Below are 24,679 nucleotides of genomic sequence, written 5' to 3' on the forward strand. Positions count from 1 at the left end.
TAGCACCATATGTCTCCCAATTTCAAAGGAAAGATTGTCCCAACTAGTATTAGAAAATAGATTTCTTACCTCCTGCAGCTGGAGTCGAACCTTGGTAACCGCTCGGATCCAATGTGCTCTGGCTTGGGTAAATGGTGAAGATGCATTTTCCTTGGGAAAACTTGTAAAAAAAAAAAAAAAAAAAGAATGTTTCTTAAAAATAGCCCAGACCACAAAGCAACAGTGCTCACAGTGCTCAAGGCAAAACTACCAAATATATAAAATAAAATGGTTTATATTCATGCCTATATTTGTTTAGTAATTTAGGCCACTAAAATAGCATAGTCTTGAATATCCAATGTGAAAAAAATTTCTTTCTGAAATGACAAATCTTTTGAGATTTTGTTCTGTTTTCCCTCTTCCTTCCCCCTTTTTCACTCATCCAATGAAGCAGCTCACTGGGACAGTCAGGGATCAGGATACTAGTAGCAATGGCAAGGGCTCTGAATCAATGGCTATAATTAAAACTGCAGAGAAGTGTCGAATAACTCTCTCACCTTCCATCTCAAGACCACCAATCTTATTTGGGGGTTCTACATAAGCAGCCTTAGGACAGAATATTGTTCCTGAAAACCCCTTCTGCTCCACTAAGTATTTTGTAAGGTTTTTCAATTCCTAGTCAACATCATAAGTGCTAAGAAAAGAAGCACAGCCCTTTTTTACCATAATCTTATTCCTTGAGCTGCCTCAGGAACACCCTCAGTGAAATGAACAATAAATGCAACAAAGCAGCTTTGAGACATAAATACTACCCTGTATTAGAACAAGTCATCATCTAGGTCCTTAACTGTGGAACAGTGGTTGATTCTTGATGATAATGTTTCTCTTATCTCCCACTGTGGTATACTGCCAAGGCAGTAAAATATATTCAATATATGCTGGGCTCTAATGTCATCCAATGGGGTCAATTATTCTCAAACATTTTTAGGCCCATCTGGCCAAGGTAGAACTGGACTTCACTTGCACAGCTAGGATCTGAGAGGACACAGCCAGGAAAGAAGGACAAATGCTAATGCTGTTTACTTCTTCTGCTCTACCAAGAACCCTACCCAGACAACAGTATCTGCCAAATCTAATGTCTACAAAGAGTCATCTTTCAGTGGGTTGTCAACCCAGTAAAAAAGCTGGTCCAGAGCTCAGTCTTTGGGATGTTTCATCTATAAGATGAGCCAGAGATGACAAAAGAACAATTAAGAAGAAGAGAAAATGTTTATATATCTTTAGTTGTAGAATTGACACACTAACCATTCTCTAACTTTTACCTCATCATTAGCATTCACTCCTCTGACCTTTCAGTGAGAGGCTTTATTATTAGACCTTGACATTTGAGAATCTAAGTCACACCTACCCCTTATCATACTACACCAAGTGATTTTCAACTGGGGCAGGGGAAATATGGCAATATCTGGAGACATTTTTGGTTTTCACACTGAAGGTAGCTATTGGCATCTTGTGTTTACAGACCAGGGATGCTACTAAACATCCTGCAATGCACACAACAGCACCCCCAACAAAGAGTCAATAATGCCAACACTGAGAAACCTTGCTCTGCCCCAACCTATCCACAATGTTACTGATCAATTTAGCTCAGTAATACCACTCAAGTTCTGTACTAAGTTTCATTATAAGACTGTTAAAAGGCCACATTTAAATTTTTTCTTATAGGTACCAACTACCAGATACACTTCTAGGCCTGGGGGAGGTAGAAGGACGGGTTAAATTTGCCTTTGATACCAATTCTTTCTCATCTCTGTCCTGATTTTCTCAGCCAGGAAAAACAACAAAACAAAAACAAAAAACAATGTTCACAAAAGAATTTTTTTTTTTTTTTTTACAGAGACACAGCGAAAGAGTCAGAGAGAGGGATAGATAGGGACAGACAGACAGGAATGGAAAGATGAGAAGCATCAATCATTAGTGTTTTTTTTTTCATTGTGACACCTCAGTTGTTCATTGATTGCTTTCTCATATGTGCCTTGACTGCGGGCCTTCAGCAGACTGAGTAACCCCTTGCTCGAGCCAGCGACCTTGGGCTCAAGCTGGTGAGCTTTGCTCAAACCAGATGAGCCCGCGCTCAAGCTGGTGACCTCGGAGTCTCGAACCTGGGTCCTTCCACATCCCAGTCTGACGCTCTCCTCTGCGCCACCACCTGGTCAGGCCACAAAAGAATTTTAAACATTAATATGCTAGGAAGCCTATTGCATTCTAAGTAGCTCCTCTGAATGAAATAATCTGCAGGGATCAGGTCAGTTCCAGATTTAGAGGCTGCCATATGTGTTGTCAATTAGTAACCCAAATACTGTTGACTCATGAAATCCTGTTACACTGTAGCTAACTATAAAGAACCCAAGTATTCTTTAGAGATCCTCAAAATATCTTGAGACTTACAGCAAAAATCAAAGGAAGCAATGTAGAGCAGAGTTAAGTCTCAGTACCCTGATCACCACCAAACCCAACTGAAGGGGAAAAATGAAAAGCACTTATATTCAGCAATATAATAAGGTAGGCACTGAGGAAACCATGTGAGCATCTCAAGGCAGCTATTACCTACCTCTCCTTGGGGCCTAGGACATGGACTTGTTGTAGCACCAGATCTGGGGTAGGATGGGTTGTGACATCTTGTTTCATCTCCTTGGGTTCACATGTTCTCCCCTTCTCTTCTTCACCTGTCACCTCCAAGGCTTTATCTTGTTCTCTAAAACCCGCTTGGCCATCTCTGGAGAAGCTACTAGAGCTGTGGCAGGAATGAACTGAGTCTCTCTCCCGACGGTCATCATCTTGTTCATGACATTGGTCAAGTTCACTCAGCTGAGAGCTTCCTTGGCTCACATTACAGGAAGAACCATACCTACTACTGCTGGTAGGGCTGTGAGAAGGAGAGGGAAACAAGTGTGTAAATAAATGCAAACTAAGGACCAGGGCAAAAGCAATGGGTTAATCCAGGAAATAATGATCATATCAGAGGCAAGAATCACAAACAGGAGGGTCATGGGAAAAGAGGATCAACCTTCACAATCTAGAAGAACTAGTCTCTACTCAGCAGAAACAAATAGGGAAAAAAACATATGCTGGGTTCTCAAACAGCACTTAACCTAAACCCTGCAATTGGCTTGAAGACTAATGTGATACTTATAAGTAGATTAAGAATTATTAAAAGTCTATTGTTAAAACTATAAAATTATTAAAATTCTAAAACTCTTTACTCAAACTTCTAAAGAAACTTGTCCAGTGGCTATGATTAAAGTTTTCTAATTTCCACATAATAAAATGGATGAACTCTACTCCCTTCTGCTATTATTTGTTAAATTGAGGTCCCCTTTTCCTCCCCTACAGTTGTAAACATGAATGCCTATGCCTTAGGATGAGCAGAGGACAGTGGACATGTTCCTTCAATTATCTCTCAGCCATTTACACAATGGTAAGGGAAAACACTGGGAGATGAAAAATAGAATCAAGAAATTCCTCAGGGGATCTCAACAACCATTCATCTCATGAATGTTACAGTGATACCCCTGGCAACATAGGGACTTCCCCAAAGATGATCTTGCCCATCTATAATTGAGTTGCTGTCAGGCCATAGCTCAATTTTGGATAAAGTGGACAAAGTCTAACTCCAGGATCTGGGTCAGGGCCATATTAAGAAATTTCTGTACCTGAATAGAGGCCAGCCCAACCCCTCTCAATTACCTGAATTTCCATATCCAGAAAGGAAATTTGTTCCCCTACTATGAGAGATAGCACCCGTAGCAGAGAAAGTGGCAGTGAATTGTGACCAGAAAGAAGAGTAGTATCCAGATGCAACTGCCTTCAACTACATACTGAATAAGGGATTCCAACCTATTCAAGGGACTTGGTGATGATCTACAAAATCTATCTACCCCAAGTCAGGGGTAGATACCAATTTTATTTATGGTATCCTGCTGGAAAGCCTCCATGCAAAAGGACAAGAAATTTCCTTGCCAGGGGATCAAGATTTTAACTAAAGGACATATGTTTACTCTTATGGTTCCTCCCAATTACCTGGTATTTTTAGGCTGATTTCAGATCGTTCATCACATGACAGCAGGACAGATACCAGGTCACTATTCTAAGTAGTTTCCATCTCTCTCTCTGTCTTTCTCCCTCTATCTCTGTCTCTCTTTCTCTCGCCCCTGACTGGTCTCTTTGGACAGTTTTGGGCCAGAAGTTTTTAAGGCATCCTTCTTAAACTGTACTGTATGATGCTTCTTCTTAGGAGAAATAACAGTATCCTTTGCAGATAGACCCTAAGCAATGGTCCAGACTGGAGAACTACAGCAAACACTAGTCCTGAGCTCTTGTGAGACTTGACTCAAAGCACACTTGTCAGACACCAGCCTCAAAGAGAGTAAACGGCAGAGACTGGAAGAAGCTATGGAAATTCATGTGGAAAAGTATGTAATTTATAGATTATCCAAGCTGTCCTTTGCACTTTGTATTTTACTTAATACCCTCATTGCCACTGGAGAAAGCATCTTAGAAGACTTGAAAAAGTGAAGCAACGTAGCTCTCTCCCCAGCTACTATAGATATCAGTAGCGAAGGTTCAAGGAAGCATCCTAGCCCATCATGTGGTCGTAATTAATATGTGCTACTCAACTACTGGCTGCTCTTCCTACCCCCCTTCTCCATTCCACATTATATAAGGCAGACCAAATCAGAGTGAGTAAATCTCAGGGTCTAGCCAGGGGTCTCAAACTCGCGGCCGGCGGGTTTTTGTGCGGCCCGCAGACTAATCCACGAAGTTCAAAATATAATATATTTAATTGTTCGGCAGGCGGCCCGCGGGCCACAAGGTTGAGACCCCTGGTAGACTTTCCTTTAATCAGGAAGCTCCTTGTTCCAATAAATACATTAAATTTGGCACTAGAGAGAAAGGAGAGGTTGAAAAGACCCACACATTATTTCTTGTTACTTAACCTCTAATTAGCATGAAACTCAGGTACTAGGAAAGACACAGGAAGGATAAAAAGCAGGCTATGACTAATCTACCACAAAGTCATTGCATCATAAATGGTCAATTCCTTAAAATCATTTATGATGCTTTAGTTGAGAACAGGCCTTTTGCTGGTCTTTGGTTCCTTGATGTCATGCAGAGTAACTGGCAGCTGTACATTCAAAACAGAGTCAGTGCTAGCAGGCACTGCCTCCTCTTCTTGTGTTTCTGGCTGGTGAAGTGGCTCAGAGACAGTACACTGCTCTTCCTCATGACTCCCTGAAGGACTGGTGAGGCCAGAGAGGTTACCTTTGGTAGCCCGGTCTTCTCCAGATGCTGGGATTTCTTGCAGGTTTTCCACCTCTCCAGGCCCTGGAAGCCCATCAGCACATCTACTTGGCTTGGCCTCCTGCTGCTCAGAGGTCACAGTGAGCTGAGTACAAACCTTAGCTGGCTCAGCACTGGCCCCAGACTTTTGAGAAGATTCCAAAGCTATGTCAGCCTCACTGCAGTTAAGGTTCTGATCATTGCTAACCAAAACTGGAGAGGAGGATTTTGTAGGCATTTGTACAGGGCCTGCTTTGTCCTCTTTTGGCCATGGGAATAAAAGATCCAGCTTCTTTCCAAACCTTAGTTTGGGATCACTTGCTACCACACTCCCTTTTCCCTCATTACCTCCCTCAAACAGAGTTGACAACTTCTTAAAGCCAGACATGAAACCAGTCTCTGCTGCCCCATTGCCAGAGGAGGAAGGAGGGGAAAAGAAAGAGCTCAATGGTTTCCCACAGTCAGTAGCAGAGGATGGGAAATGGAGCTTTGGCCAATTGGTCATGTTTGGGATCTCAAAACATGGTCGTGGCTGCTCTGTTTCTAGGGGTGCTGCAGGTGGAACTTTCTGGGCATCAAATAGCCCATAACTTTCTTTGGTACAGAGCACAGGTTCTTCCATCAGAGGGTGAGAAAGTGAACCGTGGGTTTCTAGTGTGGCACTCTGGCCAATTAAACTTGCCTCATTGAACAGTGCAGTAGTATTGGCTTCTAGTATATTGGTTGCCTGTAGCTCTAAAATGTCCTGCTTTGTGAAGAAAGGCTTTGGCTCGAGAGGAAGAAGTGGCTGAATTGGAGAAGAAAGCTCTTTGGCAACACAGGTAGGATCTGGATGCAACTGTGTTGGCAATGAATTGTGCTCTGCTTCGAATGATGCCTCTGTGTCTGTGCCTTGCAATAATCCCATGTCTCCTTCATCACTCAGAGATAGTGTTCCTTGCCTAGTATCATCCTCTGAAACAGAAGATGCAGCCCCAATTGTTTCAGAACCCAGGGGTTCTGGAACATTGCCAGGAATATTGTTTTCCATTTCAGTTGTTAGGTTAGAATCACCTGTCAAGATCTCTGAGTCTGACTTTGCACTAACCACAGTCATTCTACAGTCACTGAGAGTAGATTCTAAATTGAATGATGCAGAAGAAGCTTCTCGCCACAAATTTTCTGGAGGTATTGATTCTACAGCATTTCCGGAACTACCATTTTGAAGCCATGCAGTAGCTGGTATAGATGATTCTAGTTTACATGCCTCTGGTTTGGGAGTTTTGAAAATTCCAAACAACTCATCTTTGAGTGGCTGAGATGATACACCAGAAGAAAGACAGAAAAAGGAATTTTTCTTTGGAAACTTAGGAGAAGAGAAAAATCCAGAAAAAGCTTTGGGAGGTTCTATTAAGCTCCCAGAGAAAGATTTCACTTTGGTCACAAACCCTGAAAGCATTTCCACTGAAGAACCCAGCACTGATTTGTCTTCTTCTTTATCTGTGTCTTGGCCCTGGACGTGCCCTGCACACTCCGGCTCTGCAGAGGAAGAGGCTGGATCCAGGATCTGTGTTAAGACCTCAACAGGGGCCTTTTCTAATGGCAAGTTCAATGGGTCACTAGAAACTATTTCATTTTGGTGGTGGTTAGTACAAGTGTCTAAATCGTTGAGCTTCTCAACCAAATGGCTATCATGTGAAAAAGACCTGACCAATGAGCTGCTTGTGAAGGCTTCTTGCATGAAATCCTCTTTATGAGAAGCGACCCCAAGGTTTTCTGGACCAATGAGCGGTGTTTCAGTCTGTGCCTGAAATCCTGGTGAATGACCAACAATGTCTTTTTGCAACTGATTCATCTGGAAATCTGTTAAAGATATCCTTGATCCATTACTGAATTCTAGTTTTCCCTGAGAGTCCTCCCCTACATTGAGCTCATCCTCAAGGAAGGTAACTTCAACTGTGTTGCTAACAGAAACACCAGGAGCCATTTGCTGTTCATGCACTACCTCCTGGACTATGCGATCACTATTACCATTGGAACCTTCAGTCATTGTGCCACCCGTGTCCACAAAAACACTTGGCTTCTTACAGGGCTGAGAAATCACTGGAGCAACAGGTGAAAGACCATGCTTTTCCCCAGGGGTCTGCTGTTTTTCATCCAAAAAGGACAAGCTGAAGAAACTAAATGAGCTATTATGAGAGATATCCTTCTTGATGCTTGAATTAGTAGTGGAAAAAAAGGAAGGAAATGTGAAGAGCCCTTCTGCTTGGGATTTGGTTTTTGGTAGAGTAGCAGAGGTTTTGTTCTCAGATTTTTTGGATGCAGTCAGGAAAGAAAATATATTCTTTCTTGTTGGAAACTCTGGTTGGGATGGAGATGTTGTCACAGTTGAAAAATTCAGGTTTTTGTCAGAAAAGTGATCATGTTCGTTTGAATTTTTTCTGCTCAGAATATCAAAAGATACTTTATTACTTCTTGAAACTTCTGTCACTGCAGATACACCGCCAGTTTCTATCGAAGGCTCTCTTGAAGACTCTTTGAGACAATTTGTTGAGAAAGATGGATTTGGTGACTGCTGGATTAGGTGGTGTCTGGAAGGTATCTCTTTTTCAGTTGAATTATTATCCTGGATCTCCTTAGTTGATGGTTCCTTTAGCCCGTCATCAATAGTAGTCTGTTTATTCAGAGTTCTAACCTGAACTTTCCCTTTAGAGGAAACTGGTGCAACAGGAAACTTCCCAACATCCTGGCTAGTTAGCTTTGTGGGATTAGGACGTGACTTGACCTCATCCTTATTAGTTATTGAAGAAACAGACATATTTTCAGTTGTCTGTGTAGGAGATATATTGGTTTTAAAGAAATCCCCAAGAGTACCAAAAAAATTTGAAACACCAGGAGATCCATTATTTTCCTGAGATGTTATCCTTCTATTTTGATCACTACTCTTTTCTAAGTTTGATGATCCTTCTTTATTCACTTGGATTTTAAAGAGGTTCAAAAATCCAGATGCCTGTTTTTCACTTGCTGTCGTACTCACTGAAGGGTCCTCTACCCGTCCAAAGAGTTTCAATGCACTTTTAAGTAATGTTCTCTCAGACTCTTTGGAAGACTGGTCCTGGGGAAGCTCACAATTCTTGAGTTCATCCTTACTAAACTGTGATGCTAGAGGAATCAAAACAGAGTTGGCTGTAATGATCTCATCATCTTCTATACTTAATTTCGCCTGAGGAGTTGTTTGGCTTACCTGGAAAACAGATTTCAACAAACTTTGTTTTTTCACATGAACACTTTTATTTAAAGGGAATTCTTGCTTTGTATTTTCAGTAAATTCTGGTTGTTGAACATTGGACACTACTTGTTTCTCTGAATCCTTCTTATAAAGACTTTCCTCCTCATTTTGCGATTTACTCTCTGATTGCTTATTCAAGATAAATGACTGAAGATCATCATTTGTGAACTCTGCTAAGTGTGACTGCTGATCCTTTTTATGCATGACCAAAGACTCTAGGGATTCCTTTTTTTCAAAATTCAAAGTACTTCCAACTGGAGCACCTAAAGCAGAAATTGATGAAGTCACTTTGTTCAACAATGATATCTCTTCTGTTTGCTCTGGGCTGTTAGTCACATTCTCAAAATTAACCAAAGTGGCATCTTTTTCAGAAGACTGAAGCCAATGAAAATTGGAAAGGTGAACTAATAAATCCTTAGCTACAGCTTGGTTCTTATCTTCTTTTATAATTTGATTTTTATTTAAGACATGATTATCAATACTTTGAGACTGATTTCTGAGATCCAATGTACATTCAAAGTCTTCAGAAACACATGGCCTTTCTTCAAAAACTCCAAAATCTCCTTCAAACTTTTGAGAATTATAGACTGAAAAGTCTAATGGTTGATCTCTTTGGTCATAACTTGATTCTTGAAGTATCTGTGAAAATGTTCCTAAATTTAGATACATTTGTCCCTCACTTTTTGGCAAAACTATAGATAAATCGAGAGGGTCATCAATTGGTTCCTCTTCAACATACCACAATAATTCTTCTTCCTTATCTAGTACTCTAAAACTACAGTTAGAAATAATGCTGTCATCTAATGTAATACTTGATAGATCATTTGTCTGTAAATCACAATTCAAATACTCTTGAAAAGAACAATCAGGTATAAATAAATACACATACTGTCCTGTAGAATCAGTGAGAAAAGAATAGATATACTGACCATCATGGAACACAAAATATCCATAATCTCCATCTTCTGATGGCCACCACACTCCATTTTCAAGACATGACAACCATTCCTGGTATTCATAACCAGTACTCGAAAAAACAACATTTTCATCCATTCTTAATGATTCTTGATCAACTATGGGACATGTAGTCTTCCCATAACCTGAAGAACTTAAATCAATGGGCAAGTTTTCTAGTGAATTCTTAGTCTCATTAATTGGAAGATGATAAGAATTTCCATATAATGTGTTAGCTTCCCACATATCACCTCTTAATAAGTAATCTTCATTAAATGCAAACTGATTGAATGATTCATATGGTAAGTCACACCACATGACACTCTTTGAATTTGTTCTCCATTCAAAGATATTTGCATTTTGATCTTTTTGGCAAAAATTTATTGCTGGGTTTTCTGAGTCAGGCTGCAAAAAAACATCAGCTGATGAAAATGTATTTTGATTCAACACATAATAAACTGGCTGAAGTATCCTGGAATTTTTAGAGAAATCTTTTATATCAGAATCCCATTCATAACGGAAAGGACTGTTCATCTCTTCAAAAGCCTGATAGTGGTTTGATTTATTAAGAATGTTAGTATTTAGTATAGATGAATTTAACTTACTTGAATTTTCACATAGGTTTGCCCCAAGAGTATCGTTTGGCATTGGCGTCTTAGCAACAGGTCTCTCTAAGAGGTCCTGCTGAGCACTTGGAGCACAATGAAGTCCACTGTTCTCAGAAGAAGAGCAATGCTTTTCACTGTGCTGGTTTTCCCATGTAGAAGGGCAATGGTGATTATCAACCCAAGCATCAGCTAATGATGTTGTTTCTTTAGGTAAAAATGAGAAGCTTTTTATGAAACCAGAAGTTTCTTGTTTTTCAACATGGTTCCTCTGTTTCTCAGAAGTCACACATGAAGTAACAGGTATCTCATCAAAAGATAAATGCTTATTTCCATTCAAACTCTTTATGTCACCTACAGACATGGACTTTGCTTCATCTGGTTTATAATCAGTCATACTGCTGTTGGATATCAAGTTAAATATTCCTGAGAGTAAGCTTGGGGTATTATTCCTGTGATGAGAGTCATCATTTTTCAGATTTAATTCTTGTGAACCAGACAAGTTTTCAAGAGAAGAGAATCTGTTAAACAGACCAGAAAGGAGGCCTCCTTGGGTTCGTTTCTTGGAAGCTTTATCTACAAGTTCGTCTTCACTAATTTCATTAACCAAGGTGGATTTTGAAATGGTAGAAGTCAATGCTAATGAAGAGTCTGATACTGTTAAAGATGTCTCTTGTGCAAGAATCTTACTTTCTCCTGAAGAATCAGAAGGTATATGTTGTTTGGGCACAACCTCTGGAATGGCTAAAGAATCTCTTTTACAGTTCTCTTCTGCTGTGTGGTCCCTTAAATTTAAATCCTTTATACTCCTAAGTTCCTCAAGAGTATTATTAATATTTAGAACTGAATCTGACTTTATTTTATTCATTGTGGCATACTCAGGACAATTTTTTTGGTCATTCTTATTAAATGTCTTTGTATCACCAAAATTTCCTAGACAATGAATATTTGGAACTGAACTAGATTTTACTGAACTAAGTTTGGTATTTTCATGGCAGTTTCTTTGAATCTCTTCATCAATGGTTACTTCGGAGCCATGAAAACTCTGGTCATTGACAGTGCTGTGGCTGTCAGTGAAAGGAAATTTAAATAAAGAAAAAATGCTTCCTTTCTCTCTTAAATCCTGCTGCTTTTCAGAATGACTAAGAACTCTGAGAAATGGAATATGTAGTTTTCCACTAAAGGAAAAGGAATGTCCATCTTTCTTAGGGACCGTGTCCCATCCATCTTCCTCCAACTGGTGAATTTTCCTAGATTCTGACAAAGTTTCTTTAGAACAGTTTTGGGGAGAAGTGAGCAAAAACTGGCTAAAGGATTTTCTGAGTGGCTCAAGAAAATCATCATCGCCAGTAACTTTGTCCCCTTCTAATAGCTTTGAAGAAGGCTCTTTATTTGCAGTTTTACTGCCAGCTACACAAGGATGTTCTGGAGTATCTTTGGCATATATTTTTGGTTCACCTGGTAATGGAGACAAGTCTATACACGGTTTTCTTTCCAACAGACTCTCAGTATCATCTTCCTTATTTGCAGAATTGGCTAAGTTTGGAGATTCATTGGCTGCTTGGGAAGACAAAAAATTCTCATTGGTGGGCATCTGGGATAAGCCTGTAATGTCTTCATTACTCTTATCTAAATCAACAATGCTACTATCACTGCCAACAGTGCCTTCCCTTTGACTTGACTCTAAACTATACCCAGTGAAGATTTCCCTTCTTGGCTTGTTCTTGTTGTCACTTTTGGTTTCATCCTTTTCTGAAAAGATCTTTAATGGAGTTAGCTTACTGAAAATAGACTCTATAATTGAACTCTGACCCTGTGGAGCAGAGTCCCTTCCAAGAGTTTCTGTTGCAGCCTGAAAGCTTAAACTTCCAGTTTTACTGCTTATGTGCTCATTTTCAGAGGTTTTGCCATGTATGCCAAAATCCTTATTATCAACCGTCTGAGAAAATAATGGAGATTGTATGGAAAGATCCTTCTCTGATACTGACTTAGTTCTGGGTCTAGATCCAGAATCTATTGTCTCTATCTGATTAAGAGTTTCTGTTTTCTCTGGATCTAAAGAAATCAGCTTTTCCATAGAGACTGTTAGATGCTTTGTGCCTGAGCCCACCTTTTCTGTGACTGAACTGAACAAAGAGCCAACAGCACATTTCACTCCATTCAACTGAGGGAAATAGGTGGCCTTGGCCTTGTCATTCTTGACAATGGTTATAGGTGGTATTTGATCCTCAGGCTTTTTCTGTCCTGCCTTATCAACAGCACTACTATGTTTAGGTGTTTCTTTAGTTTTTGAAAGGGAACCATATTTATTAATCTCCTCTTCCTTCTCTGCTAAATATTCTGATACTGTTTCTACAAAACACTGAAACTCATCCATTGTATCAATATAGTCCTCTTTGGGTTCCTCAATAGAAGAAGGGGTCATCTCTTCCCTGGGGCACCCAGTCAGATTATCAAGTGTGTTTGCATCACAATTCATCCTTTGTAATAGGAATGCTGGATTTGCTACATAATACTCTTTAGGAAAGTCTCCAATATGATGGACACTGGATGGAGGGCAGGTTGATGACAGTAAACCTTCCTGCTTATCAGAAGAAACTGGGGAATCCAGAACATCATCAGAAGAAGTACTACTAGTAGAATCTTCAAGAATATCCAATGGAATAAAATCAGTGACATGCTGGTTTAAGTCAGATGACTTTTCACAACAAGGAAGATCATAATCATAACTTTCCAACTTAGTAGTAGTCCACGTGCCATTCTTAACCACAAATCCATTTTTGTAAGGGTGCAAAACTGGGTAGTTTTGTTTCTTTTCAATGTGGCAAAGGTTACAATTTTCACTATTAGGATATGTAGTTTTGAAGTTAGTTTTAGTTCCTAATCTATCATTATATTGTCTTCTTTCACTGTCTTCAAAATGAATGTACATAGGTTTCCTTTTCCTTCTCCTATCAATTGTATCATATTTCTGAGGATATCTGGAGCAAACAGATGTTTCATATTTAAGGTCAAAATTAAAGGCAGTAGAGAAGTCTGTTTCTTGGCTTTGAGAAGGTATCTTTTTCCAATTCTTATACTTCGGTTGAACTTGTTGCCTGTAGTATTTATCAGTTTTTGAAAGAGTTCTAATTTCCTTTAACTCAACTTCTTTTACATTTTTATTACTGTTTTCTAGAAACTCTTGTGATATTTTCCCACCTATCTGCTCATATGTACCTTCTTGCTCTTCACAGTCAACATCAGTAGAAGCTGAGACAATCCTAATTCTGTCAGTTTTAACCTGCAAGCTTTGTCTGATATAAAGGGATAGATAAAATTGAAGGAATAGTAAGGCAGAGAAAAAAGGAAAAATATGGAAAAGGAAGAAACAAATAATATTTAGTGCATGTTCAATCAGGAAATTAGTAAAAATATCAATTTGATAATAACCATTCAGACTGAAAAATAATAAGAAAATCCACAGGATCTTAAAGCATTATTATAGCAGTGAAGTCAAAGAGTATTTTCAACATCAAAAAAAGAACAGCTATAATAATAACTAAAATACTTGCTACTGTGAGCTTTTTAAAATCCTTTATTTTCTAAGAAACAAAATAAACATGTCTCATCAATATTTAACAGTGATTTTTAACCTTTTTCATCTCATGGTACACATAAACTAATTACTAAAGATATCAGTGTTCCCAACTAAATAGTCAGGTATCACATGCTTTCTTGGAGCACACTGGTTGAAAAATCACTGATATATAAAATGTTTCTACAATGCCAAAGTCTACTTATTGATTTTCTAATTTTTTAATTTTATTTAGAAAATTAACTTTAACAGGGTAACATTGATCAATAAGAGTACACAGATTTCAGGTAAACATTTTCATAGCATTTGAACTGTTGACTATGTTGTATACCCATCATCCAAAGTCAAATCACTTTCCATCACCTTATATTTGTCCCTTTTTACACCCTTCCCTCAACCCCTCCTTCCCCTCTCCCTCCCTTGCATCACCCCTCCCCCTCATTATAGGAGACTACAGAAATAGGAATATCAAATGTAATGTAGCATGATGACTGACTTAATCCTAGATTAAAAAGGAAAAAAATATATACACATTACTAGGACAACTGGAGAAATTAAAATGTGGTCTATATATTAAATAATATCATTGTACTATTCAATTTCTTGAGTATAATCATAGTATTGAGGTTATATAAGAGAGTCCTTTTTTCCACTGAGCCAGTCAGCCAGGGCAAGAGAGTCCTTTTTCTTAGAAGTTATATGCTGAAGTACTTCCTGGTAAAGTCTGCAACTTACTTTCAAATGGTTCAGGAAAAAAGGTATGTGTTGATTAATAGATATTAGAGAAAATTAGATAAAGTAAATGTGGCAGAATGTTAACACAACTGTTGAATCTAGGGAATGTGAATATGGGTGTGCATTGTATTATTTCTCAAAATGTTTAATATTTTTTAAAGTTGGGGGATTTGAAAAGCATACATTTATGTATATGCTTTTATATTAATAAATATATGACAATAGTCTACAGAAAGATACATAAGAAACAAGGATGGTAAGAGAACTAGGAGGAAAGAAGGGGATGAGGCGGAGGAGGACAAAAGGTGTGGGTGGGAGAGTCTTTGCTGTATGCTGTACTGCACCTTCACATTTTTTAACCATATAAATGTTTTATATATTTAAGAAATTAATAACATAAAAATTTTAAAGTTCCAGCAAAAGTACTGAATCTGCTATGGAGAGAACCATATTAGCTTTCTTCTAAAGTTCCCAGGGAAATACTTAGTTAGAAAGGGTTATCCAAACATTTAACACGTGTAATTTTCTTTTTTTAACAATGGTGAAAGCTGTATCAAAATCTCTGGACTGGGCAGAGAAGCAAGCAGGCTTTTTTTCAGCCATTAACCCTCAGTGGGCATGCTCTCACCAGTTAAGAACTGTTAATCATAAAGAGAAGTATACTGACAGAAATGTATAAGTTTTATATGAATGTGTATAAGAGAAACAAAAAGACTCAGAATCTACACAGAATGGCTATAGCTTGGCCCATTCTACAGATATACTTCCACTACCACCTCAGGTTAAAGTGCCCAAATCCTTGCTATCAGTTGTATCCTGGGATCTGCATACTAGGAAAAGAAAGTGCTTTGTTCCCAATACCCACCTGAGAGCCCGCCGCTCTGGGTAATCGAGGTCATAATCATAACTTTGCATAGAGTCATTGCAAGACTCCCGGGAACTGCCCTGGAGTAGCAGCTGCTGTGGCAATTGCACAGGCACAGGGAACTGGTGCACAGAGGCGTTGGGCTGGGAAGTTGAATGGTAAGGAGGTGGGATGCTGTTGCTGGTCTCGCTGCGATAGTCACTATCTCGGTCATCAACAGCACTATCAGGATCTTCAAAAGCTGTGGAACAAGCACAGTCAATCAGAACACCCTAGCTTTACTTACTACTTCAGAAATATTTCTGCTTCTAACTTAGGTAGCCACAAGCTTGAGAACAAGAGCAATCTGAGCTGCACATGAGCCCAGTGACCTCGCAGCCAGTGTAGAGGTGTCTCAATACTCACAAGTCTCTCTCCTTGCTGAATGACATAGAACACTTGGTTTAATTTTAGTGATCGGTACCCCACACAATCAATAGTTCAAATACTATAGAGATGTTTACCTGAAATCTATGTACTCTAACTGATCAATGTCACCCCATTAAATTTAATTTTCTAAATACAGTGTGTCCGTAAAGTCATGGTGCACTTTTGACCGGTCACAGGAAAGCAACAAAAGACAATAGAAATGTGAAATCTGCACCAAATAAAAGGAAAACCCTCCCAGTTTCTGTAGGATGATGTGGCAGCATGTGCACATGTGCAGATGATGACGTAACATCATGTATACATCAGAGCAGCCCATGGCCATGCCAGTCGAGATGCAGATGATACAGAGGAAAGTTCAGTATGTTCTGTGGCTCGCTAAATTTGAATCCATGACCAAAGTGCAACGTGAATATCAGCGCGTTTATAACGAAGCACCACCACATAGGAATAACATTACTCGGTGGGATAGGCAGTTGAAGGAAACCGGCAGTTTGGTGGAGAAACCCCGTTCTGGTAGGCCATCAGCCAGTGACGAGTCTGTAGAGACTATATGGGATAGCTACCTAAGGAGCCCTAAAAAATCTGTGCGTGAGCCCACGTCAAACTGTACTGAATAGGTATAAAACTGGGAGAGTTTTCCTTTTATTTGGTGCAGATTTCACATTTCTATCGTCTTTTGTTGCTTTCCTGTGACCGGTCAAAAGTGCACCATGACTTTACGGACACACTGTAGTGTTGATTATCTTTATAGGAGTTCCAAGTTGAATTTTCCCAATGCAGAATTCTTTGGAATTCTACTTCTCTAACTACCATAACCCTAACGAAAACCTGCTTTTAAATGTCATAGATTTTGATCCTCTACTATTATCAAAAATGGCAAAGAGAAAAAAAATAATAATTTTTCCATATCTTAAAAAAGAATTTCTTGTTTAAAATTGGCTTGGTATTTTTTTTACTTTAAAATACATGGCTGACAGGTCTACCATCAGAAGTTGGTCCAGAAAATCAGGAAGGTCAAAGTCAAGGCTTAGAAGTCGGCCAATAGCTCCAGACGCAGTTGAGAAGAGTAGCAGTCTTACTGTCCTGCTGCAATATCAGGTTTTACTAGTCATTCCTGTCAAGCACTGACTGACACCCTGAGTTCAGAATTCCTATCCAAACCATGGACTGAAGCAAAAGAGGAAAACACATGTACCACTAATGGGATATTACTGACAATGCATCTAAGTTCTTCTAATAGTAGTAACTACAATTTCATAGAATTGTTTTTCAGGCCAGCACTAAATGATGAACTAAACAAACAAAGGTACAAATCCTGCTCCAACCAAAAATAAAAATGTGTAACACTGTGCTTGGAATGGGAGCACAACCTAATAGTGCTTTACAGATTATTTTATGTGGGAGCCATTTCTGACACCACTCCTGTATTTCCTTTCTGGCCTAATTCTCATTTGGTTCACAATGAAGAAAAGGAACACTCACCATCCCAAAATGGAGACACTTTTAGCAAATGATAAATTCCTCATATTAGTAATTAAAATAAAAAAAACACATTGGTAGTAATTGGGAAACAGAAAGCTCTTAAGATTACAGGCTTTTACAATTACTCATAAAGGAGATAAGGAATTATTCCTTTGTGAGAAGCAGAATTCCACTACATCCATATAGTGGAAATGGAACAGTTAATGAACTAGGAGGGGAAAATCCAGGCAGAAATGATAAAACCTGGGGACAAATGAAAGGTAACAGGATAATAACCTTTTGGCTTCTACGTTATACAACCTAGTAGATAATTCCACTAAAAGAGACAGGGAGCACAACATGTGGATTTTACAAGCAAGGTTAAAAATCTGAACACTGGATTCCAGACAACACTTGTAGATACTGCAGGATGTAAGGGTAAGCTTTTCCCATGAGTTTAAGACAACATGCAAACGTAAGAAAGGAAGAGGTTAGTGATCAGAACCCCAGGGGGAAAATCAGGATGAGAAAGAGGTTAACTTTCAAAATGGACAGGAACAAGACTAGTCAAAAAACAGGATGCAAAGCATTCTGCTTACAAAGCATTCTGATCACACATTAGGAAAAGAATTTGGAAGCACTGGTTTTAACCCTTGATGCATTTGTTGTTCCAAAGACTAGGAAGGATCAAGGGATGAAAATCAGTATGCCTTTCAGATTTAATTCTCCTTGAATCCACAGGAGTAAGTGTGGGAAAAGTCAGTGCTGGATTATTCATGCATACAGATGAGGAGGCAGATACAACAAGGGATACAAAGCAAAAAGTCTACTTAAATTCTGGCAGGAGAAGTATTAGCACATAACCTAAAAAATAAGATTGAGTTTCCAAAGAGGGAGCAGTGACAGACAACCCTACTAATTAGGAGGCCAGGAAAAAGTGCTCAGTCAGAGCACCCATGATCCAGAGCCATAAATTTCGTGTATGGACCCTTCATTTCTCACTGCATCAGACCTATTACTTCTAAATAATGGTTTGTTTTTTTATTTTGCTAAGCTAAGGGGCAGAATATCCCAGAACTTTCCTGAAGGCTGAAAACATTTCTATACTAAAGAAATAAAGTACAAATATTAAGAAACAAAATGTCTATGGAAAGAAAAAGTGGGAGTAGAAGAAAGAAAATATAAAAAGTAGGAGGGAAGAGGAGAAAGGAAATATAGGAAGGTGAAGTAAGACAAAGAAGAGAAACAGGGAAAAATATGGAAGAGAATGATAGAAAATAAACCTTTAAAAGTAAACTGGGCAAAATCTAATCTGGGGTAAAAATAGGCCACAGACACAGGGTAGACACTCAAACAAAATGAATGAGATACTGAAAAATGAGGCTCTCTAGTGTGTCATTCTCCTGGATTGAGTCCCTGTCTTTAAATCCAGAGTACAGACAGAACTTTACCAGCCGGAGAAGAAAGAAACAAGAATTCAAACTTTTAGTTACTTTTTTCTATTTAAGTTAAAACCTTAAATTATCAGAGCTCTCTTAGGCTACCTTTGAACAGTTCCCTAGTGGAAATACTCAGGATTCAAATCACAGAAAATACATACTCCATGAGAAATTCCAGTGGCAGGACAATATTTGGCCCCTCTTGTCACCTGTTGGACACCTAATCACTGGGACTCAACCAAACTCCCTTGCCAGATGGGTAGCACAGCCAGTGATGTCAGCCTAGGACTGCATATCTTACTGGAAAGAATTGGCTACACACTAAGCTCTAGAACAAAGCTGACCTCCAGCCTATCTGGGTTGCTTCAAGAAAAGTCAAACCATGTCCTCAGCTTCTTGTTCACTTCAAAAAACCAATGACCTCTCCCAGAATAAACCTTCTCTTTTTAGTCACTAGACTCCTTAGCCAAGAAACCAAAAGAAAGGGTTTCCTACACTAGGGGCTGATGTTACTACTTGTTTCTAGGGAAGAAAAATCAGGAGATTGTGTCAGGACTGTAACTGGGACTTTGGTTTAGAATTTATCACATACACACAGTTTTCAAGAAACTAACCTGAAAGGATTTAACATTTCACTGCAGATAACTGAGGAGGGGAGGGGAATGAAATTAAATATGCTTGTATGCATGACAATCCAGCTTTATAGTTCAAAAAGAGTATGTTAAAGGGTAAGATCAAGAAAATTATAAGGAATTCAAATTCTTACGTACTCTGCTGCTCTCCCCAGCCCAAATAGGTCCAGTAACCTAAGAACACCGCAAGTGGTAGCAAAGAAGAGTGAGAGACAATTTTAGGAAGAATAAAAAGATAATTTCCCCAGCCCACCAATTATATACCTTACCTTGTTTGAGCCTACCCTACTTGTATTCCATTAATTTTACACAACATGTAGAGAGCATCTGCCTTCTACCAAGCGTAAGACCAATCTACACACAAAGTACTCTTGTGCTCTCTGCTAGTCACTCTTCAGAGAATGACAAAAGGCTACTACTTACATACTCTTTTAAATCTCCTCTAGCCTAAAACATCATTTAGAAGCCGATATACCCTTTCTTACTCAAAATGAGGAAAATTCAACCTGCTTCCACAAAACCCTTCTCTCTGTGTTCATCAACTTGAGCCTATCACATTAAACCCATGAGAAGCTAGTCCAGCTACAGTGGGAGAGTGATTGATTCTCTTGTCTGGGAGTGATGATGTTCAATTTTGCTGCTCTCTATTGAAAGTTAAAAGGTCAGAGAATGGTCTTATTCTCTCATTTTCCAATATGTAATAAAACACTGTAGCCTGCTGGATGCTCAGAGATAAGACTTTTTTTTTCTTAATTACTTATATATTTTAAATAAAAATTCATTTAAAAAAAATAATAAAATAAAAAAATAAAATCTATTTAAACACAGATGCTTTGAATGACAGAAGAGAACATTTTCTATGCATTTTCAAAACAAAAGTATTCAATATTAAATTTAAATCCTATCCCACACTCAAATTGAATATAGGCAACAACTGTGTCAAAGAAATCACTAAAAATAGGCCTTTATCCTCAAAAACAATGAATAATTTGGCTTCATATCGGTACTGAAGTAAAAGCTAAGTTCTTCTGGCCCTGCACATACCAGCAATACAATCTTGAAAAAGTCATAGATGTTGCCTCATCTCTAATATGAGAATAATAATAGCATGAGTCTCATTGTTTACTGTGAGGATTATAAGAGAAAATTAGTTTTGTCATGTTCCCAGATTTTTGCTTGCCTTACAGGTTCCTAATAAATAGTTGGTGGGAAGATCAGCACACTCTGATAGTCCTAATGTCTGCTGAGAGATTGCCAAAGCCTGGGTTAGAAAGCCCTGAGTTCTGAGGGTGCAGTTCCCTTCAAAGCTTGCTGTAAGACTCAAAATTCTGAAAGCATCGAATGATGCCAACACAGGCTGGTTTCATTATCTGCTAACTTCCAACCCTGGGGACGTGGATTGGAAGTCAGCACAGGTCACTTGTCACAGTCTGTTTAACTATATACTGAGAATCAGTTTTCTTGCTATGAACTTACCTTCTTCCTACCACCTATGTGTTCTCAGAAAGGATACATTGGTTTACTGTGCCATTTTATAATTTATTTAACTTTCTAACCATGGGGGGGGGGGGTGTTAGCAGAAAATTCTCCCAGGTAAATAGCACAGTTGCCACAGAAACTGCTAAAAGTAATTACCTCATTTCTTTTTAAAAGAAAACTGAAAAATAATTCACCTAGAACTTCAGATTATTTCTTTCAACCTAGATTACTCCAGGCAAGTGACAATGCTATTTCTCACTGAAACTCTAGAACCAAAGAAGCCTCTCCTCACAAAACATTGCCTCATTTCTCAATGTTCCACAGCACCACATAGCATTTCTTGTACATAGTAAGTGTTCAATAAATGTTTACAGCATGAACAAATCAAATAAATGATCTGATCCCATCTACTGGGTTCATCCATAACCCATGAAAAGAATAATAGTTATGCTCTCTGACCAATCAGTTCCCTGTCTCACTTCAATCAGGTACCATTTTAAGGGAAAGAACACTGGGTAAATTAAGCAAGTTTCCTTATCCACCCTAAAAATGCAATAAAACATTTCACTAGTCAGTAGAACAATTAATGAAGACTGTTAGGTTTTGCTAGGGACTAAAACCAAGATAGCAATGGGGGAAATATTCCAGGGAAATGAAATTATACATGCAAAGTATAATTAGTGAACTGAAAATAATTCTAGCATATCTGAATGAAAAGCTTCAGGGTTATAAAAGAACCATATCAAAGGGGGTCTAAATAATATTTAGCAATTCAGTAACCTTAGGCATTTGGAATTTCTGGAGGGTAGTACAGAGTACCACACCTTTTAAGGAGATAGGATCAAATTTGTCCTTTTAGAAAGAGAATGGTGGCACAGTGTAGCCAATAGTTGGTACGGTAGGTGACTGCAGACTGGTATCAGGGAGGTTGGTAAAGAAGCTATTGCACTGACCTGATGATGGCTTAAACTAGGGAAGTAACAGAAGGAGTGGAGAGAAATGGATACATTTACGAGATATTTTGAAGTTAAAATCAATAGAGTTTAATAAGTAATTGGGAAGTGAGGAGAATAGGACTATATAATATGGCCTAAGTTTTTTTAGCTTGAAATACAGGGTGGATATAACATCATTCATTAAGAGGAATAAAAAAGAGGGGCAGGTTGAGGGAGATGAATTCACTGTTAGATATATTGACTTTGAGGTATCTATGAGACATCTCAAAAGAATATGTCTGGCCTGACCAGGCGGTGGCGCAGTGGATAAAGCATCGGACAGGGATGCTGAGGACCCAGGTTCAAGACCCCGAGGTCGCCAGCTTGAGCGCAGGCTCATCTGGTTTGAGCAAAGCTCACCAGCTTGGACCCAAGGTCACTGGCTTGAGCAAGGGGTTACTTGGTCTGCTGTAGCCTCGCGGTCAAGGCACATATGAGAAAGCAATCAATGAACAACTAAGGCATCGCAATAAAAAACTGATGATTGATGTTTCTCATCTCTCTCCATTCCTGTCTGTCCCTAGAGAAGGGAAGGAAAAAAGAGGGGAGGGGGAAGGGAAGCATTCATTTGCTGTTTCACTTAGTTACACACTCATTGGTTGGTTCCTGTGTGTGCCCTGACTGGGGATCAAACCAGCAACCTTGTCATTTTGGGATGACGCTCTAACCTACTAAGCTATCCAGTCCGGGCTCTGGGTATTTCTTTTTTTTTTTTTTTTAAGATTTTTTTATTTATTCATTTGGAGGGGGGAGAGATGGAGGAGAGGAGCAGGAAGCATCAACTCCCATAAATGCCTTGACCAAGTAAGCCTAGGATTTCGAACTGGCGACCTCAGCATTCCAGGTCAACACTTTATCCACTGTGCCACCACAGGTCAGGTGCCCTGGGTTTTTCTTATAAAGTTATACCCATACCATACAACCTAGCCATCCCTCTCCTATAGATTTATACAAGAGCAATAAAAATATGTTCACACAAAGTCCTATACAAGAATGTTTACAGTTGCTTAATTCATATTCACTAAAAACTGAAAACATAAGTGCTCTTCTGCTAATAACTAAACAAGGTCTAGTACATCCACACACAGTAGAGTACTACTTTGGAATCAAAAGGAATGAACTACTGAAACACACAGATGTATCTCAAATGCATTATAAGCAAAATAAGCCAGATTCAAACCTATATACTATATGATTTCCTTTAGATGGCTTTCTGGAAAAGGGAATATTACAGGGACAGATTAGTGGTTGGCATAGGCTCAGAGTGGGAGACGTTGACTCAAAGGGACTAGGGTTGACAGAACTACTCTATATCTTGACTATGGTTGTAGTTACATGAATGCATGTGTTTGTTAAAACTCACAGGACTATACACTAAAAGGGAGAATTTTACTATATGTAAATTATACCTTAATAAATCTGACTTAAAAAGAAGAATTCATAAAGCACCTGTGAATAAGCCATAGAGAAAGAAAACCATGGCAGTGTGGTCCCTGAAGTCAGGGAAAACAAGATTTCAAAGAGGGAGTGGTCAACAAGTGTTAAAGTGCTACAGAGTAGTCAGAACAACACTGAAAAAAAGCCTCCTGGATTTAGAAACAAATAGGTTACTAATAACTTTAATGACAGAAATATGAGAGAGCAAAAGCTAGAGTACACAATGTTCAGAAGCAAACAGAAGCACATGCAATGGAATAAGGAGATATCAAGAGATTCCACAATTCATAAAAAAAAAATGTTCAATGTGAGCAAAGTGGATGATACTGGCTAACATAGGATGCCAAAGAAGTAATCAAGGAAAAGAATATAGAAAAAAACTCAGAGTACTCTAAGAGTTTATTAGAAAACCAGCAATTCTCAAACTGACCATTCACACATATCAAATGAGTGTCACACTGACAATTTTAATGAGCATGCTAATATTTCCCACCTCCTAGAGCCTCAAACCTCTTCAGCTCACATATTTTTTTAAGAGAACTTTTTAAAAAAATCTATTTATTCATTTTAGAGAGGAGAGAGAGAGAGAAAGGGGGAGGAGCAGGAAATATCAACTCCCATATGTGCTTTGACCAGAGAAGTGCAGGGTTTTGAACCAGCAACCTGAGCATTCCAGGTCGACACTTTATCCACTGCGACACCACAGGTCAGGCCAACATATTTCACAAATCAATAACCTTCTAACTCAGTGGCCTGATGCTAAGAGTCAAGCACTGTAGAAAGCTAGTCTCCACTGGCAATGGCATTTTATTTACAATGTATGAGCTCTCCTCAGCTATGTTATACCATTCCAAGTATACCTCAAGTCCAAAAGCAATGAACTCCAGACATTTTGAAACCAGACACCACAGGACCATTCCTAAAATTCCTCTCCACTTAATTTCCCAGGTCTAATCTGTCAACAGCTTAGTAGTTCATTCCACTGAAGGCTCCTTCCTATTGTTCATTCCTTATAGGTTTCACCATCCTTATCAAGGAATTTATTACCTCATGCCTGAATTATTACAAATTTTTGGTCGGACTGACAACCTTTTAATTTCTGTCCTAGTCAATCTACTCAGCAGATGGCAACTAGAAGAAATTTTCCTAAATCCACCTTTTAATCACATCATTACCTTTTCAACAATTTATAACAGCTAACTTTTTATAAAAGAATATATTTATTTTCCTGTTTTTCAAGACCCTTGATAATATGACACCAAATAAATAATAAAGCTCACTATTAACCAGCCCCTCAAAACAAAGCCTTTGCTATTGGCAAACAGTATTGTCATAGTTCCTATGCTTGCCATAGTAAGGAGATGGCGAGAGGAACGAGCTCTATTTCCCCTGTCAGCCAACTTCTGAGGCTGAAATGTCCTACACTTCTATTCCTTGTTAGTGTATTGGAAATGGTTTGAACTTTGGAATCAGATAAACCTAGT

At 38.7% G+C, this 24,679-nt stretch overlaps 1 protein-coding gene across 10 annotated transcripts in view; it reads right to left on the reverse strand.

The window, feature by feature from the left end:
* UNC13B (unc-13 homolog B) overlaps positions 1 to 24,679 on the reverse strand; it is a 296,554-nt gene that overhangs the window by 119,473 nt on the left and 152,402 nt on the right. For 4 of the 10 annotated variants that reach the window (XM_066367729.1, XM_066367727.1, XM_066367728.1 and 1 more), the window contains exons 8-12: positions 19,423 to 19,458; positions 15,324 to 15,564; positions 5,118 to 13,442; positions 2,591 to 2,905; positions 70 to 160 (exon numbers count right to left, since the gene is read on the reverse strand). In XM_066367729.1, the coding sequence (XP_066223826.1) occupies positions 70 to 160; positions 2,591 to 2,905; positions 5,118 to 13,442; positions 15,324 to 15,564; positions 19,423 to 19,458 (9,008 nt within the window). The remainder of the gene's footprint in view (positions 1 to 69; positions 161 to 2,590; positions 2,906 to 5,117; positions 13,443 to 15,323; positions 15,565 to 19,422; positions 19,459 to 24,679) is intronic. The other 6 variants (XM_066367733.1, XM_066367726.1, XM_066367731.1 and 3 more) reach the window with 3 other exon arrangements.

The sequence above is a fragment of the Saccopteryx leptura genome, chromosome 2 (assembly GCF_036850995.1).
Source record: "Saccopteryx leptura isolate mSacLep1 chromosome 2, mSacLep1_pri_phased_curated, whole genome shotgun sequence".
Classification (NCBI taxonomy): Eukaryota; Metazoa; Chordata; class Mammalia; order Chiroptera; family Emballonuridae; genus Saccopteryx; species Saccopteryx leptura.